The 17,447-nt window shown below is 36.4% G+C and overlaps 1 protein-coding gene across 1 annotated transcript in view; it reads left to right on the top strand.

Annotated features, from left to right (window-relative positions):
* The window catches only part of LOC134536737 (sodium- and chloride-dependent glycine transporter 1), a 180,054-nt gene that overhangs the window by 125,763 nt on the left and 36,844 nt on the right, over positions 1-17,447 (top strand). The window contains exon 4 of the mRNA XM_063376629.1: positions 10,357-10,513. Within this exon, the coding sequence (XP_063232699.1) occupies positions 10,357-10,513 (157 nt within the window). The remainder of the gene's footprint in view (positions 1-10,356; positions 10,514-17,447) is intronic.

The raw sequence follows: 17,447 nt of genomic DNA on the forward strand, positions 1-17,447 counted from the left end.
ACTTATATCTAGGGAGAAAACTCAAGGTTGACTTATATCTAGGGAGAAAACTAATTGTTGACATCTTGGGAGAAAACTCAAAATAAACTTATATCTAGGGAGAAAACTCAAGGTTGACTTATATCTAGGGAGAAAACTCAAGGTTGACATATCTAGGGAGAAAACTCATTGTTGACTTATATCTAGGGAGAAAACTCAAGGTTGACTTATATCTAGGCACATTTCATTTCACTCCTTTGTATCAATACAAAATAGTGATAATTTAATAAAAATGATTCAATTTTATTCATAAAAGTATGCAGAGGTATATTTTATCATACAAAAGATTGAAAAAATTAAAAAAAAATTCTTCCTCAAAGAGTATAATATTTTTAATGCCTAAATGGTTTGGTTGCAAAAACCTATTACGGCTGTCTCAGGCCGAATATGATATTTCCTTTTCTTCTGGATCAATCATTTCATCAATATTTTGTTATGACGTTGTCACGCTAAACTATCGTCCGTAAACCGACTTTAGAGACAACCAATTTTTTTTTATTCAAAAGTATTCACTATTAATGAAAATTAGATATGACACATGTTTAATAAATATAATTTTTTGGTCAAATATACATAATATTGATTTTAGGATTTAAATAAATTTTATTTATGTATATCTCGACTATTTTTCCATTTATGAACCTTTTTTGAGATCACTTCTCTCACTTTCCTAAATAATGTTTCTGATGAGGACAATATTACGATTTAGTTTGGCTTTACGGTTAGCGAATCTCATGTATATATTATTGTCTCTGAGAACCATTCCTCTCTTTCAAAACGAACTCCCAATGGCAAAAACTTCTTTGTTTTTGGGCGTGGATTTGGAACTGACGTTGTATGTGAGATTTCTCAGGAACGCGAGTAATTTTGTGAAACTTTATCCAATATCTGGGTTGCCCACGGCAAAGAGCAATATTCATTTTGCCTCCGTCTGCAAAGAAAATTGCCAAACTCACGTGTTTCTCCAGCAAGGTGTTTCCTGCCTTTTCTTTTACGAGCTCCAACATCTCTATGATAAAACTGCCCTTTGGCTAATTGATAGGATTTGCATATTCCGCTTTTTCCTGTTAGTTTCTATAGTACGTATACAACGAAGTTACATTGGAATTGTTTTATAGTTTTTCCATACTCATTTCATTTAGGAGGGATTTTTAATTTTGTGGTTTTATTTATATTAAATTAAATTATTTGCTATTACAACGAAAACCAATCACTCGGGTATGCACATTATACATACGCAGTATCAATAATTAATAGAAGTAACGTATTTTGACAAATGTTTTGCGTATTTATTTATTGATTTATTGTATTTATGTATTTGAGTAGTATCTACCTATATGAATATATGTCCGGCGCAAGGTTTCACGGTGTAGTACTCAATGCCGACTACCATCTTGGATTGGGACAGTACGGCGGCCATATTAGATGACATTGACTTTTGACCTTAACCTACAACCTTGACCTTGGTGGCCATCTTGGATACGCCATTTTCGGTGACGTCCTCGCCATCATTTTGTTTTCTAAAATTTACCACCATTTTGAATTCAGCCATTTTGTTTTCTAGAACTTTCCACCAATTTGAATTATGATGTCAACGTTGCAACTTTCGTTACAACCGACATCTTAAACATCCGTAATTTTTATGCTACGAATTTGTAAAAATTTGTAATATTTAAAAAAATATAAATTTATCAAATGTTAATAAAATATTTTATAAAAACCGCACTTACGTCATGTAGCTCAGAGCCCTCGGATCGAAACCGGTGAGAGAAAAAAAATGGCGAACGATCCTTCCTTCATGGAAACTGCCTGCAGACTGACTTCTAACAACTTTTGCCAAGGTGTATATATATATATAAATATATATATATATTTAATTATGGTCCACTAGAGTGCAGTATTCATATATTATTTAATGGCGGCCTACATCTGGAAATTTGGGCACTACCTTGGAAATTCGTAATATTCAGATAGATGTTCTGGAAAATTTAAAAAATTCTTTTAAAAAATCCGCACTGTGTATACTGATTGATTCGAAGGATTCTGTTATTGAATGGATCAATAGGTGATACCAAAAAAATTTTATGTAAAAAGTAACATTTTCAATTAAACATATTCTAAATCCTACGATGGCATGTGAAACGAAGGAAATTTTAAAAATTTTAAAAAATTGTAATAATGTTTTTTTTTGTTTTTATTAATTAATTACATGTTTACTCTCGCTGGGTATCGAATCAAGGACCGAAATTGATTAAGTAACAACATTTGAGGTAAGAAATAATATATTTTTTTTATTTTTTCGGATTTTTAGGATAAAAATTAAAGAATTTGAGTTTTATGGTAAAGGTCATGGTCATCCTAGATGGTCGTCAGTGGGTTAGGGTGGCCTGATCTTAAGAGTCTTAAGCCATTTTTAGGAATTTTTGTTACTTGTTAAGACAATACTGTGTTAAGACTTTTTCAATTGCTAATTTTTGAACTTTTGAGGAATAAAACGGGACATTTTCTCTCAAGGGAGAAAACTCAAGGTTGACATATCTAGGGAGAAAACTCAAGGTTGACTTATATCTAGGGAGAAAACTCAAGGTTGACTTATATCTAGGGAGAAAACTCAAGGTTGACTTATATCTAGGGAGAAAACTCAAGGTTGACATATCTAGGGAGAAAACTCGTTTGACTTATATCTAGGGAGAAAACTCAAGGTTGACTTATATCTAGGGAGAAAACTCAAGGTTGACTTATATCTAGGGAGAAAACTCAAGGTTGACTTATATCTAGGGAGAAAACTCAAGGTTGACTTATATCTAGGGAGAAAACTCAAGGTTGACTTATATCTAGGGAGAAAACTCAAGGTTGACTTATATCTAGGGAGAAAACTCATTGTTGACTTATATCTTGGGAGAAAACTCAAAATAAACTTATATCTAGGGAGAAAACTCAAGGTAAACTTATATCTAGGGAGAAAACTCAAGGTAAACTTATATCTAGGGAGAAAACTCAAGGTTGACTTATATATAGGGAGAAAACTCAAGGTTGACTTATATCTAGGGAGTAAACTCATTGTTGACTTATATCTAGGGGGAAAACTCAAGGTTGACTTATATCTAGGGAGAAAACTCAAGGTTGACTTATATCTAGGGAGAAAACTCAAGGTTGACATATCTAGGGAGAAAACTAAAGGTTGACTTATATCTAGGGAGAAAACTCAAGATTGACTTATATCTAGGGAGAAAACTGAAGGTAGACATATCTATATTACTTTTAATTTTTTAATTTATTACTTTTATTTTTTCAGAATACTGTGTCTTAACACTTTTAACATTTACGTTATAAGAAAAATTAATTATTGAAATATAGTGAATAGTCCCTCACCTCTTTAGTTTTAAAAATATTGTATTTTTATAAGAATTTCAATGTACGTGGGTAATAATTTACCCTCACCATAATGAATGTTAATAACCAAACTGCGTGGATTCATCTATACTTATTAATAATATAACGGTTCGAGGTAAAATGTCTATACATTGAATCAAATGATAAAAAAAATCTATTTTAAATGGCAGTTTACATTATTGACAGTTAAAAGGGAGAAAACTCAAGGTTGACATATCTAGGGAGAAAACTCTAGCTTGACATGTCGAGGAAGTCATTTCGATGTTGATATGTCGAGGAAGACATCGCGAGGCCTACGTATAAAAGGGCGATGTCCGAATGCCACACCAAAGTTTACACATCACAATGCCAAAACTAGTGATTCGAGATAAATGCGTTGAAGCCAAAATTGTGATAACGGTTGCAATGTTAATTTTAAAATTATTATATTTCAAAACAACTCCGGTGCATATTGTACAATATTTAATTGGTAATTTTTTATGTTTAAAACAGTTTCTATTTTCCTATAAGATGTGAAAAAAAACCGTTGAAACCTCAAAGTAAAATCTCCTATGGCAATTTTCAGAACGACACTTATATGTTGAAGTTGACATTCAAGAAGCTATTACGGATGTCGTAGAGCCTGACCGAACTTTTATTGACACGCTATGGTTTTTGACGATCGACATTAAATTTAGGATGTTGTACAGCCTTGCGTAGTAGTCATGACGTCACTGAGTTGAAGGTCACCGACGTTTCTCGTCCTCTTGCATTTATTATATTCTGAACACTGCACTGAAAAAAAATAATAATACTAATGTAGCCTACTGAGTCCACAATACGTTCACTTACGCACAAGTTAAAAACAAAATTCCCCAATTAACTGCTATTTTGTTAGGAAACTAGAAGGCAGGAAATTAAATTATTTGATTTCAGATGAGTTTCGCTGTATAATTTTCTAGTCTAAGACCAGCAGTTATCTAGTGTTTTCAAGAACTCGTTGAAAATTAGTTTCATGTGTTGAGTACGTTTTTGCGCAAATCAAAGCGTAAAGAAGCTGTTACAAAGCATTATGCGGAATATTACAATGTTGCGTGTTAATTATCAAGGTTACAAAAGGCATAGGTACGTAGAATTATGCTGAATGGAAGTCTAGGAAATTTCAAGAGTTCAAAAGTATCACACATTAAATTTAAGAGAATTAAGACGTAACACGTAACAAGCTAGTGTAAGGCTCCTGTGACCTACGTTTCATCAAATCTCACTTGCATTCAACGAGAAACTCGACTGCTGAAGAACTTCCACGTTACAACAAGCCGAGTCGAAATAGAAGTAAAACATGAATAGTCGGTAACAAGCAATTAAATGGAAAAGTTAATTTATACGTTAAGCACATGAGACTTGACAAATACTGCGCAGAGAACGTGCATGGACGAATAGGAAAGTGATTATGAAAGCCACAAATAAGTCATGAGCACAATTGATGGCTGTACTGTGAAAAATACTTAGGTTGGTTAGACTTCAAACGTACAGACGTGCGTCAAGATAATAATGGCAAAAACCAATTGTAAACTCACAAGCCCAAAAAAAAAATACGAAAATGAACATTTACAGAAAGATACATATTTACAAGTTGTCAAACGTATCAGATTTTAGGGGGGGGGGGGGGAAATGGTTAACACAGCATTTGACTCATCACTCACCCTGATACACCATAACACACCATGGCTCTTTCTCTGGTACTGAATATCTGTACCAGAGATTACATTCCAGAAATCGCAAACACAGAATAAAGCTGGAGCCACAATGCCACGACCAGCACGACACGACAGACATGACACGTTCAGCAGCCAATGAAATACAAGGTCACCGTGACGTCAACACGACGAAATACGCGCCACGACACCCCGTAAGAAGTACATTCTGTTTCTAATTTCATCGTGTCGTGCCGCACGACGGAAAGCAAAACGGAAACCTTACAAAACTAAACTTATATATATATATATATATATATATATATGCACACCTACTTAGAAAATCTTTACGCTGAAAAATAATATATATATTTTTTTTTCGTGTGGGTACACTTACATATTTGTAGTGTGCTTTCAACTGTTTATCTAAAATATCATCGTGTTTATGGTAAACGTTATTATTCTACATACAGTCAAGATTTAATTTCAGTTCTTGCTTCCTGGTATCTAAATTAAACTTAATATATTTTCATTCCAGAGACGACTAAATGTTATTTAAGTTTAAATGTTTACAGGAAATAAAAGCTTTCGACGGGGCACAACACTTTTTTTTTTTTTAGCATTTAGACGCATTTGGATTGGGAAGATTTGCCGACAGCCATATTGGAGTAGGTCGTGTTATGTTGTCGTGGTATTGCGACCCTGCGATATTAACTCTGACGTGCTGGAACGATGCACGACGCCTAAGTGGGTTTTTGTCGTGTCGTTTCGTGTCGTGTTGTGTCCGTCGTGGAATTGAGGTTTCGTAGGCCCCTGAAGTCACCAGCGGGAATCAACCTCCACGCATGAAAGCGCTCAGCGGGGAAACCAACCTGCGACTCACAAATCCGTTCGCCCTCGTGTGCTCCGGGTATTGTTTGGGCTTCGCGTGCAGTCAGCGGTTCGACGTCCGCCTGGCAAGCGGTCTTCGCCTTGCGTGGATCCCAGCCGCGCTGGCCGACAGCCTGGGCCCAAGGTCAGGACTGCCCCAATGCCACACGCTTCGAGTGTCGTGCCAGAGATACGCCCACTTGCTGCAGTTTTATAATCAATAGACTTTTCCTGCATCTTTAATGGTTAAAGTATTTTTGTCACGTCAATTGATGTATTTATGTCACGCGTTTTAATCCGCGCGTTCTTCAAACTTAAAAAGCATATATAGGTATGTGAGCGAGTCTTTCAATACTCCCCAGTGAAGTGTAAAATCTAACCTCGGCAACCGTGCAAATTCACGTGTTACAATGCTGCAAATACGAAACTTGTACCTACACGGAACTCAAATTAAAATTCTTTAAAATAATGCCGAGCGTGATAAACACAATACCTAAGAAAATTGTGTTTCCAATTATATCTCTTGACGCGCATCACACGTAGATTCCGCACCCGCCGATAGAATTCATTACTAGAGCAGCTGCGTCGAATTCTGAGTCATTTGATTACCAGATCGAAAATTTTATACTGTATAATGAAACAGCTACGATAAACGCGCAACGGGGGGGGGGGGGGGGGGGGGGGGGAGAGAGATTTGGGAAAACCATGGGGTTCGGACGTGAAATTCGACGAGAAATTGTTGCTTGAATGCTGCCCACGTTCTGGAAAATCCCGTTAACACAGTTAATACTACAGAGTTATCTCCTTTATTTTGTTTGCGAACTTTTGGCTCGCGACATCGTGAACACGTGAACAAATAATAAATCCGGATGGCGCGCGCAGTGAAGGACACGCAAGGACTGGCGGTCTGACCTCTGCCTCCAGAGGTGTCTCACCTCTGCGACACAAGGGACTCCCTGGCTAGACACAACCCCCCCCCCCCCCCTCCGGCGCGTACTACCATATTGTTTTATGTCAGGTTAGGTAAAAAAAAAAAAATAGGTTGTCTGTAAAGTCGGTTTACGGACGATATTTTTAACGTGACAACGTCATAACAAAACATTGATGAAATGATTGCATACTTTTATGAATAAAATTGAATCATTTTTACTTTAATAATAAAATAATAAATGCTTGAAATTATACCAGTAATCAGATTTTATAAAATGCAAGAATAATTAACCTTTATTGCCGAAATTGTTGTTTTAATAAGCAATGAAAACCACATTAACTTTTCACTTCACTTTATAAACAGTCGACGAAACAGTTCACGAGTTCATGACTTGTAATTAATTTTAAAAACTGGCGTTTAGCTATAGAGTTTAAATATAATTATGAACAAGTTTTCATATAAATAAACTGTAATCAAATATCTAACATAACCTATTATTACTGCACTCGCCGACAGATGCTACTTTTTTTAATAATAAAAGAATAAATACTTGAAATTATACTAGTAATCAGATTCATTTTTTTACGTACATTTGTTACCTAGTCGTTGAAAATTAGAATGGCAACAAGAGCTTAAGGAAACACAGAGCAATGTATAACACATATTTAGTACGGCATGTACAGAGATTTATTCACACATTATACAAACACATATAATCCTCATACATTAATATAAATTTTCTTATTATGTTGGCTGTTACACATTACTGCTACAATTCATGTTCCAGCGATTACCAACAAAACACCTGAAATAAATTTATACAAAATTACGTACCATTCACTACTTTTTAAACATTTTCTCATAACCACATGAATTATTCCTCAATAAATAATTCTAACTGGACCCTTTTCTTTTAGTTATAATTACAAATTCTTTTTAATACAAAATACTTAAACCTTCACTTACAGATCAAAATTAGACATTGTTTTAACAGTACCAGAGACTTAGGAACGAGATATTTCTAACACAATTAAAATTTCAACACTTCTCCCCAAATAAAATTGGCTAAAATCTTCAGTGTCGTTTAAGTGATAGCGGCGAGTGTTTTTTTATTTCCGTTGATCCTTGACCTGATCACCCCAGTCGGACCGGAAATATCGACGGAGCGAATTTCTTTATTCTACCTCTGCCGCCGTGCTGATTCCCTGATACTTGCACATTTTCGCCGGCTCTTAATTCACACTATTTGGTAATAAAACGAACACTATACTAGTGCAGAGAATTGGAGACAAATCACCTAACATGCTGCTGCTTGAAATTATTTTAAAACAGTTTTTCATTAAAAATTTACCTCCTTGTTTATGTTCATAGGTAGTCTTAAACGCCACGACTGATAGTCCCGCTAATGCCACTGCACTACGCCCTTAACGTTTTAATCAAGTAGTAGCACCTTTTATTTTCACCGTATTAATAGAACGAGAAAATATATTTTTTCTTTAAAGTATTGCTGAGCAGAACTCTGTTATGCTCCTAGTCGCAAACCACTTCATGACCCTCGGCGGAATTTTCTATGTTCCCCTTGGTCATTTTACTGCAAAGTCCGACACATACTTTTTACTTCCGAAGTCCCGTGCCAACTTGCAAATTGTTACTGGGCTACCACTGAATTATTACCAAGTCCGTAACTGACTTGTATAATTTGCGGCCTCTCTTACCGCCTTTTTCGGCATCCGTGCGCAGCTTGAAGACCTCAGCGGGCAGCCTTTCGGCGTCGATGATCGAAGGTGCGGGTCGTGGTCACCGCATTATTCACGCAGCCGGTTGAGAGAAGACTCTGTGGAACTCGTGCTAGCAGCCTGCTTATATACTCGCTGCGCTCCATACTAAAACAGCGAGGAATATTCTGGACATCCTGAATCGGAAACGCGGCTCGGAAACTTCCGACCACGTCCACGTGCTCCGATCAAAGGCGATTCGGCACGAGTGGACCCGAGGATCTGCTATCCAACGCGCATCCATTGAAATTCGCGCGCCGAGTCCGTGCAGTGTATGGCGGGTGGTATCCCACTAGCCCGCAGGGGCGAGTTTCCTCGTTACGCAGTACCAACCTGCGTAACACATTTAACGTAGAAATTATTTCATACTACACATTTATAAACAAAGATTTAAGTTTTCACTTCTGTCGGTGCGGCGCCAGCGTACAATACGCGTAACGGGACACAGCGTAACGGAACAATGTGCGTAACGGGACACTTTTTTGTGCGTGCAGCCGGCGTTCATCGATTTATTAGACGTTGTCACGTCAAAAATAAAATAAATAATGAAAAGGCTACAGCACACATCCGCCGGTAGAAAAATCACTGATCGTTTCACTTGATAGGCTTCAGTTGACGTTAATATTTACACTAGGCCAAAAAATGTCAACTTCAACCACTATCAAAAACTAAATGCTGCGAAGGCTGATCCAGAATGATGGCCAAGGGGAAGGCAAAATCAAATTTTTTAATACAATAATTTTAGTACTTACATTAAGAATTGAATATTAAAATAGTACGTTTTATTTGTGGTTTAAAAAGTCCTGTTACATAAGCACTGACCTTAGCAAGTTTGGTAAACCATGATAAGGTATTATTCAGTGAAGTATTATCTTTGTAAGATTTGTGCAATGGGAGTGCATGACTTGATGTAAGCTTTTGGACATACGCCATTGCTTAGCACATGTATGTCTGTAGAAGAAAACTACAAAAAAAAAAACACAAATGACAAAAAAAAACAAACAAAAAAAAACAAATCAAGCAAAAAAAATTGCTGTTGTCAGGATTTAACGCCACACCATATTCCTGTTGTGGAGTATTGGGTGGCGTTAAATCCTGACAACAGCAATTTTTTGCTTAAGAGGCCACTCCAGTGTTTCAGGGGCGCTACGCAACCCGCGTTAACCTCATAAGATTCAATGCTATTTTCATTTTGCTTATAACTAATTAACAAACATAGATTTCGAAATGATGCTTGCTTGATATGTAAGACAACGATGCTCTTATCAAAGCCCTTTTCTTTAAAAACGTGCATAAGTTATGGTTCAAACCCAGAAAATACACTTATGCATATTAGTAAAGATTAGTATAAAACCATAACTTATGCACGTTTTTGAAGAAAGGGGCTTCGATAAGAGCATCGTTGTCTTACATATCAAGCAAGCATCATTTCGAAATCTATGTTTGTTAATTAGTTATGAGCAAAATGAAAATAGCATTGAATCTTATGAAGTTAACGCGGGTTGCGTAGTGCCCCTGAAACACTGGAGTGGCCTCTTAATTTGTGTTATTTTGTCATTTGTGTTGTTTTTTTTTGTAGTTTTCTTGTGCAGACATGCACGTGCTAAGCAACGGCGTACGTCCAGAAGCTGACACGAAGTTACATCCAGCGAGGTGACCCGCGGCGTGCTTGCAGACTGCTTCTCGTACGAGGCGGCGGACGCGTGCGAGGCGGCCAACGGCACCTTCTACCTGCGCGCGTGCTACAACTGGACCGAGGCGGGCCTGCGCAACATCACGCCGCAGCTCGTCGACCGCTCGGACCGCAGGCCGCCCGCCGAGGAGTACTTCAAGTGAGCCTGCTCGACTGCCCTGGGACCAGGGGCGCAACAACTACATTTCCAAAAGGGGGGGGGGGGGAATATACCTTTTTATAAAGAATCATCGATCCCCCCCCCTATCGAAGCGGAGGACCCGGGGGTCCTCCCCCGGGAATATTTGTATTTCAAGGTGGAAAATGGTGCTATTTAAGCAGTTTTATTATCTAAAATTTGATTGCACAGCAATTTCTTTGCCCCCCGTTTGCCCCCACTTCAAGGTTCCAGAAGTGGGGGGGGGGTGGGGGGCAAAATACCCTTGCCCCCCCCCCCCTGTTGCTGCGCCCCTGCCTAGGACCCACTGCCTCACCCGCCGAGCCTCAGCAACGACTCGCCGCTAAGAGCGACGCTGAGTCGTCTGCCCGGATGCAGCAGAGGCGGGACCAACAAGCAGAGCACAGAGTTTTATTATTGAAGTTATACTTCCAATGCGACTTCCAACAAGGTTGTGTCAAACATTTAACGCTACCATGGAGAATTATTTGCATGCAGTTAAAAAACTATTTTTTAATGATGCCAAACAAGTATAACTTCTCACGCGCGTACCTTAAGAGTGGTATATACCCCTTTTTAAAACCAGTTATACATGCGTCCACTACTAGCCTATTTTCTCGAGAATTATGATAGCTACAGCTTCCAGATTATTAATCTGACGAGAAAAGTAATGCAGTTTTTCCAATATAGTTTTATATTTTGAAAATCGTGACGCAAAATATATTTAAAAAAATGGTAAAAACAAGCAATTCGTTGACGAATTTCTAGTTATTCGATGAGAAAAATTAAAATTTGAATCTATATTGGAAAAGATTATATTTTTCTGAACAAAATGGTATATTAAAAGTATAAGGTCACCGCATTAAATATCAGTTTATTTGGTTAGGAAAACTGGCTAATTTGGCATTTTTAGTGTCTGCCTTGTGCTGCTCAACGTGAAAGTTGACGCCAAGCTCCGGGAAGACGAGCAGGGTGGGGATGACACTGACACGCCTCAACGTCGCCCGCTGTAGGGGAAGTGCTGATCTGTAACGGTGATAAACCTCCCTCCTCCCTTCAACCTCCTCCCGCTACACAGCAACACCGTTTCTCTGAAGGATTCATAGTCCAGGCATTTTATGAGAAAAAGGGGTCGATTTACGGAAAAATTGCAAGAAAAGGTTTTATTATATCAAAATTTGCAGAAAAATTTGTAGAATAACATATCCAAAATCCACCGAAATCCACTTTATTTTGGTAACGTTTTTTCCGGGATTTGTCCCGGAAAAATGCGTAATAAATTAATAACTGGAAAACGGTGCGTTCTACGAAGAAAGGTAGAGACACTAAAATTAAAGAGAGCCAAATTTACCATAACATACAAAAAATTTACAAAAATACACTAATAACTACTATTTTGTTTTCTGGAATTCGTCACGGAAAAACCTAAAATATTGAAATAAATTGAAAATAGCGCATTTTACAGCAAAATGTTTCAGGACAAAGTTAAAGTACACAACGATTTTCATAATATATTACAAATTAACAAAAATCAACACAAAATAGGTTTTTGGTTTTCCAGAAAATTTCCTGGAAAAAAAAGGACAAATCGAAAACGTATCGTACGTCAAAGAAAGTCGTGACTAAAATTAAAGACTTTTTTTTGTGTTAAATATAATTTAATTTCACCAAAATCTGCTCATATATATAAATGTATATATTTTTATATGTATAGTTTTTTTTGTGACTCGTCCTGGAAAATCTTTAAAAATTCAATAAAACGAAAACGGAACATCGTATTGAAAAAGTTTCGGTGGGACAAACAGAAGCACACAAGATTTCCTTTACCAGATCCTAAATTCACTGAAATCTGGTAAATAGATTTTATTTTGTGATCGGCCACGGAAAAAGTATTGAATATGTAGGCAAAATAACAGAAAGCATTGTATCCCATGTCAAATTGTCAGATCCGAACTATATTCATTTTCCATAATATATATTTAAAGTCACTTAAATTATATTCCTTTTTTCAGTTAGTGATGTGTAAAAACGTTTTTGAAATCTACCAAAATTATATTCCAGAAAACAAAATCAGACTCATTTCAACTGCTTATCGTTTGAAAGAAAAATTCGACACGTCCATTCTCACAAAACATACCATACAATTAAATTTACACAAGATTTCCAGTGACCTGTATCGAGAAGAAATAGAAAAATATACACACATTGGGATGCACTCTAACACACAATACTGAATAAACATGCATTAGGTAACATACATAAGTACTTTAATTTAAAATATAGGTTACCTAAACAAACATTAACGTGATTTTATATTTCTATTAATGTTAACAAACTGATCCAACAATTCGGAAAATTACCTACATATAAGCTCGAAATGTTATTTAACAGAATCATCCTGTTTAAGAGTGGTATATACCCCTTTTTAAAACCAGTTATACATGCGTCCACTACTAGCCTATTTTCTCGAGAATTATGATAGCTACAGCTTCCAGAGTATTAATCTGACGAGAAAAGTAATGCAGTTTTTCCAATATAGTTTTATATTTTGGAAATCGTGACGCAAAATGTATTTAAAAAAATGGTAAAAACAAGCAATTCATTGACGAATTTCTAGTTATTCGATGAGAAAAATGAAAATGTGTAACTATATTGGAAAAGATTATATTTTTCTGAACAAAATGGTATATTAAAAGGTCACAGCATTAAATATCTGTGTATTTGGTTAAGAAAACTGGCTAATTTGCATGGATATGTAGGAACACCCTACCTTAAAAAGCCGTCACAGTAATTGCAGTCCTCGGGAGGTAATTCACGGTTTTTACAGGTTGATCCATGACAGTTTCCACAAGCCGAAGAACATGAGATGCCGTGTTTCCTAGAACTGTAGTTGGATGCACCGCAACCATCTTCCTTGCAAGTGCACCTGATTACCTTAAAAAGGCATTCCGGAACTGTTGGCTTGTCTGTCGAAATTGGCAAGAGAAGGTAGCCACATTTTCTCCATCCCCATTCTTCTGGATTCATCTTAATTCCCTTCCATTCTTGTATCTGATAGAAAACCCTTAAGAAATGGAAACGAGCTGAAGCACTAGTTGGAGGTAATTGTTCTGGTTGTACACATTTGGAACTAGTAGCTGCATTCTCACTAAACACTTTACAACGCAAAGTGTCGAGTGTGTCACTTCTTGACCCATTGTACAGGCGTACTACAGCTGTTCTGCCGATTTTACAGTGTCTTCTTTTGACACACTGGGAATACTATCTGAAATACTTTCGCAAGTTGCCTGAAGGCACTGTCATTCTGGAGCAGATCCAATGTTTTCCCCTTTCCTATACCATAGATGTGTGATGTGTCAAATCCCATGAATGCATGACAGAAAAGAATATTACTACAAATTTCATCACCGAGCTTCAGCTTTAGCTCCTTAATGTGATATGTTTTCTTCTGCCTTTGTTCACTTTTTAAACACAAACAGTTATGTGTTTGTGAGCCAAAGTAGTAGAGTAAAAGGACAAGTAAATCTGTGTCTGTTCCTATAACTATTGTCAACTGTTATTTTGCACATTTTAAAGCTTCTTGGACAATGTAAATATCTGCATCACCTGGTGCTTCAACAACAGGACATTCTGCTTCGCGTAAATGTATTGCTAATAACCTTACAAATTGTCCTTTATTTCGCTCGTTCAAAAGAAACATATCTTTACGGAGTGATAGATGCATTTCTCCTGTGAATTCAACTACGGGTGATGCATTACCTCTTGTTCTTCTCATATGTGCTGTGTCTTTAGTACTGTGAGTTTTCCCATATCCATCAAATACAGTAGTTGCTAATCCATAATTTTTCAAGATGAAACTCACGTACAGCTGAGCGATCTCGTTGTATGTTGCAGTATGGGGCCAAGGTAACTGATGAAGTAAATATCCTCCGTCAATGACATATTTAATTTAATTTTATATATTTTATCGTTTGCAGAGTTATAACACATGGATACATAAAATCACTCAGTACAAGGGAATGGGAATTCAATCGTATAAATAGTAACTACATATACCAGCCAGGACAATAGTACACAAATTTTAAGCACAATTTGATAAAGGTCAATTATATAATGCAATTTTTTTGCCCATAATTTAATTCACGATTTATTTTGAAGTACAGTGCACGATTTCCGTTTTTTTTTTGCTTTCGATAACTTTTTACCGGGACATTTCCTGAAAAACAAAAAAAAAATTAAATGTTGATCTGTGTTAAATTCTCATATATTATGATAAACATTGTTTACTTTATCTTTTTCCTAAACCATTATGCTGCAAAGTGCACAATTTGCGATTTATTTCATTTTTAATATTTTTTCCGGGACTAATCCCGGAAAACGAAGCAGAATTTATAAGCTGATTTTCTTGAACTTTGGATATGTTATGGAAAAGTTAATCTTCTTTAATTTTTGCCTCTACAGGTTTTGTCGTCACATGCACCGTTTTTGAGTTATTATTTTATTTCGTGTTTTTTCCGGGACAAAACCCGGAAAAAAGTTACCAAAAGAAAGTGGATTTCGGTGGATTTTGGATATGTTATTCTACGAATTTTTCTGCGAATTTTGATGTAAAAAAAACCTTTTCTTGCAATTTGTCCATGTTTTTTTCATATCTTTCCTGGACTATCATGGGACAGACGATTTCCTTGGCGAGTAGCTTGAAAAGAATCTTCACTCGGTAGCAAACTACATTGTAAAAGATTTTTAAGTCTGCTGATTCGTTCAATGGTTCGTTAATGCTGTTTGTGAGCTTTCGCATAATATAAAAAAGACGCAATTATCTGTTAGTCGGTACGCATGGAAAAAAAGCAAGACAAATTAATCGGTAAGTTAGGGCGACTTTATTTAAGTGCGAAACGGAAGAAAAGAAGACCAACGGATCTGATTGAGTACCAGAAACAAAGGTAAGATATAGCGATACCGATATTAATTTTTCTTTTATCAATGTAAAAGAACACCGGAGAATTCCAAAACCGGCTAAAAACTATTTTAAGAAACATATTTTACAACTTAGTTTGTACAATGCATTTAATTTTTTAGAAAAATCCGAAGAGTTGAAGAATATGGTGCAGTTCAAGAGGAAGTCAACAGCACAATAACTGATCCCCAAACAGCTAACTTGACGGCTCATTTTTCTTTACCAGGATCAAGCAACGCAGGGAATGAAAATATGGTTCTGAATCCTGATGAGGAGTAAGTAGCCAGTGTTTTATACTACACAAACTGCGAACTGTATTTAACGATAACATTTATAATTAGCATTTTATTACGTTCAGAGTCTAATGAAAGGCTTAAATTTTTCATATAAATAATTTTCAGTTCAGTAATTGAACTTCTATGGATTTGTTCTTGGAAAAATATATATATAGGCCTAGTGTTACGGACAGATTAAAGAAAAGTTAGATACTCGGTATTACTGTTGTATGCAAGTCATAGGAAGTTATTATGGCTTGACGACCATACATACGTCATCGATTATCAATTTCAATTAGTAATTTTAAAAAGTGAACTAATAGGGCATTTATTCAGTCCAAGAAAAGTCCATGTGACGTGAAAAATACTAGTGCTATTATAAAACAAGCCGAAAGATAATTAAATTAATCAGTATGGGTGAAGTTATGAGGGTGGGGGAATAATTGCGAGAATGGAAGGCAAGCTATTGATAACTCACTGTGTTCGGTTCCAAAAGACAGTTTCTTCATCCCCCACCTCATTTCCCTTGTTTGAGCGTGTCTCAGTTTACAAATGCGTTCGACTATCAACAAATTATTGTGTTACTTGTGGTAGCCGCTAGCTGTAAAAACGCCAGGAATCCTTACTGCTGTATGTTGCAATATTCAAGTGCGTCATTGGGTGATTGTCCATGTTTCCTTATAAAAAATATTGAGTGCGAAAAATTTTCGCCTCGTAGGCTTTCTAGTAAAGGACGATATACAATATGGCTCTCCTGCAAACAAAAAACATTCAGTAAATATATGATGACATAAATTATTATTGTTCCACGTAGCCTTTCCTTTTTTTTGAATGTTACTTCTTTGTATGCAAGTTTGTACGTGCATGCATGTGTATGCCCGTATCTCGTGCTGTACCTACATTCTGGAATTAGACTTGTCATATTAGTGTACAATAAAACTCTCTTACATCATATCCCACATTTACTGATTAGTTTGCGAACAGTGGTAGAGTTTATAGGCAGGATTATAGAATTAACTGAATATTTCACTACCTTTAAAGAGTAATTCATCAACATTTTGAGCGGAACACACAACTATAAAATTGTACTCAAATATGAGAGCCAAAATAGGAAATTTCGTTACTTTTGGAATTTTGATACTCAACATGTCACAAATATATTTTGTTTTAATCTTTGCAGGACAGTCACCAAATCGTACGCCAAACTTCAGCCACCAATCCAACTGCTGGAAACGGAAGCCGGTGTTTTTCATTGGTCCACGGAAGTGTCTGACACCATCATCATAGAAAACATCAACATCGTTGAAAACTTAATAAAATGGCGTATGAAATGAGCAGTGTTCAACAGGAAAGAAAGGTATTTAGAACAAACATTTATTGCTGATTTAGAATTTTTGTAATAAAACGTTTGAACCTATTTGAAGCCAACAACAACCTGCTAGAACCTAGTAAGAGCCATAATATACTCTCATGACATACTTAATGTTCCAGCAGTACAACATGGCAGGCAGTCCGAAGAAATAGTCATCAAACAGCTATAAGACCAGGAAAAAATTAATATAAGTAAAGCTGGTCTTTTTATTGACCAAGAACACCCATTTCTTGCCGCAACACCCGATGGCCTTGTTGGCGAAGGTCGTCTCGTAGAAATAGTGTCCTGCTTCGGCATATGGAATGGACATAA

Source organism: Bacillus rossius, chromosome 11 (assembly GCF_032445375.1).
Source record: "Bacillus rossius redtenbacheri isolate Brsri chromosome 11, Brsri_v3, whole genome shotgun sequence".
Lineage (NCBI taxonomy): Eukaryota > Metazoa > Arthropoda > Insecta > Phasmatodea > Bacillidae > Bacillus > Bacillus rossius.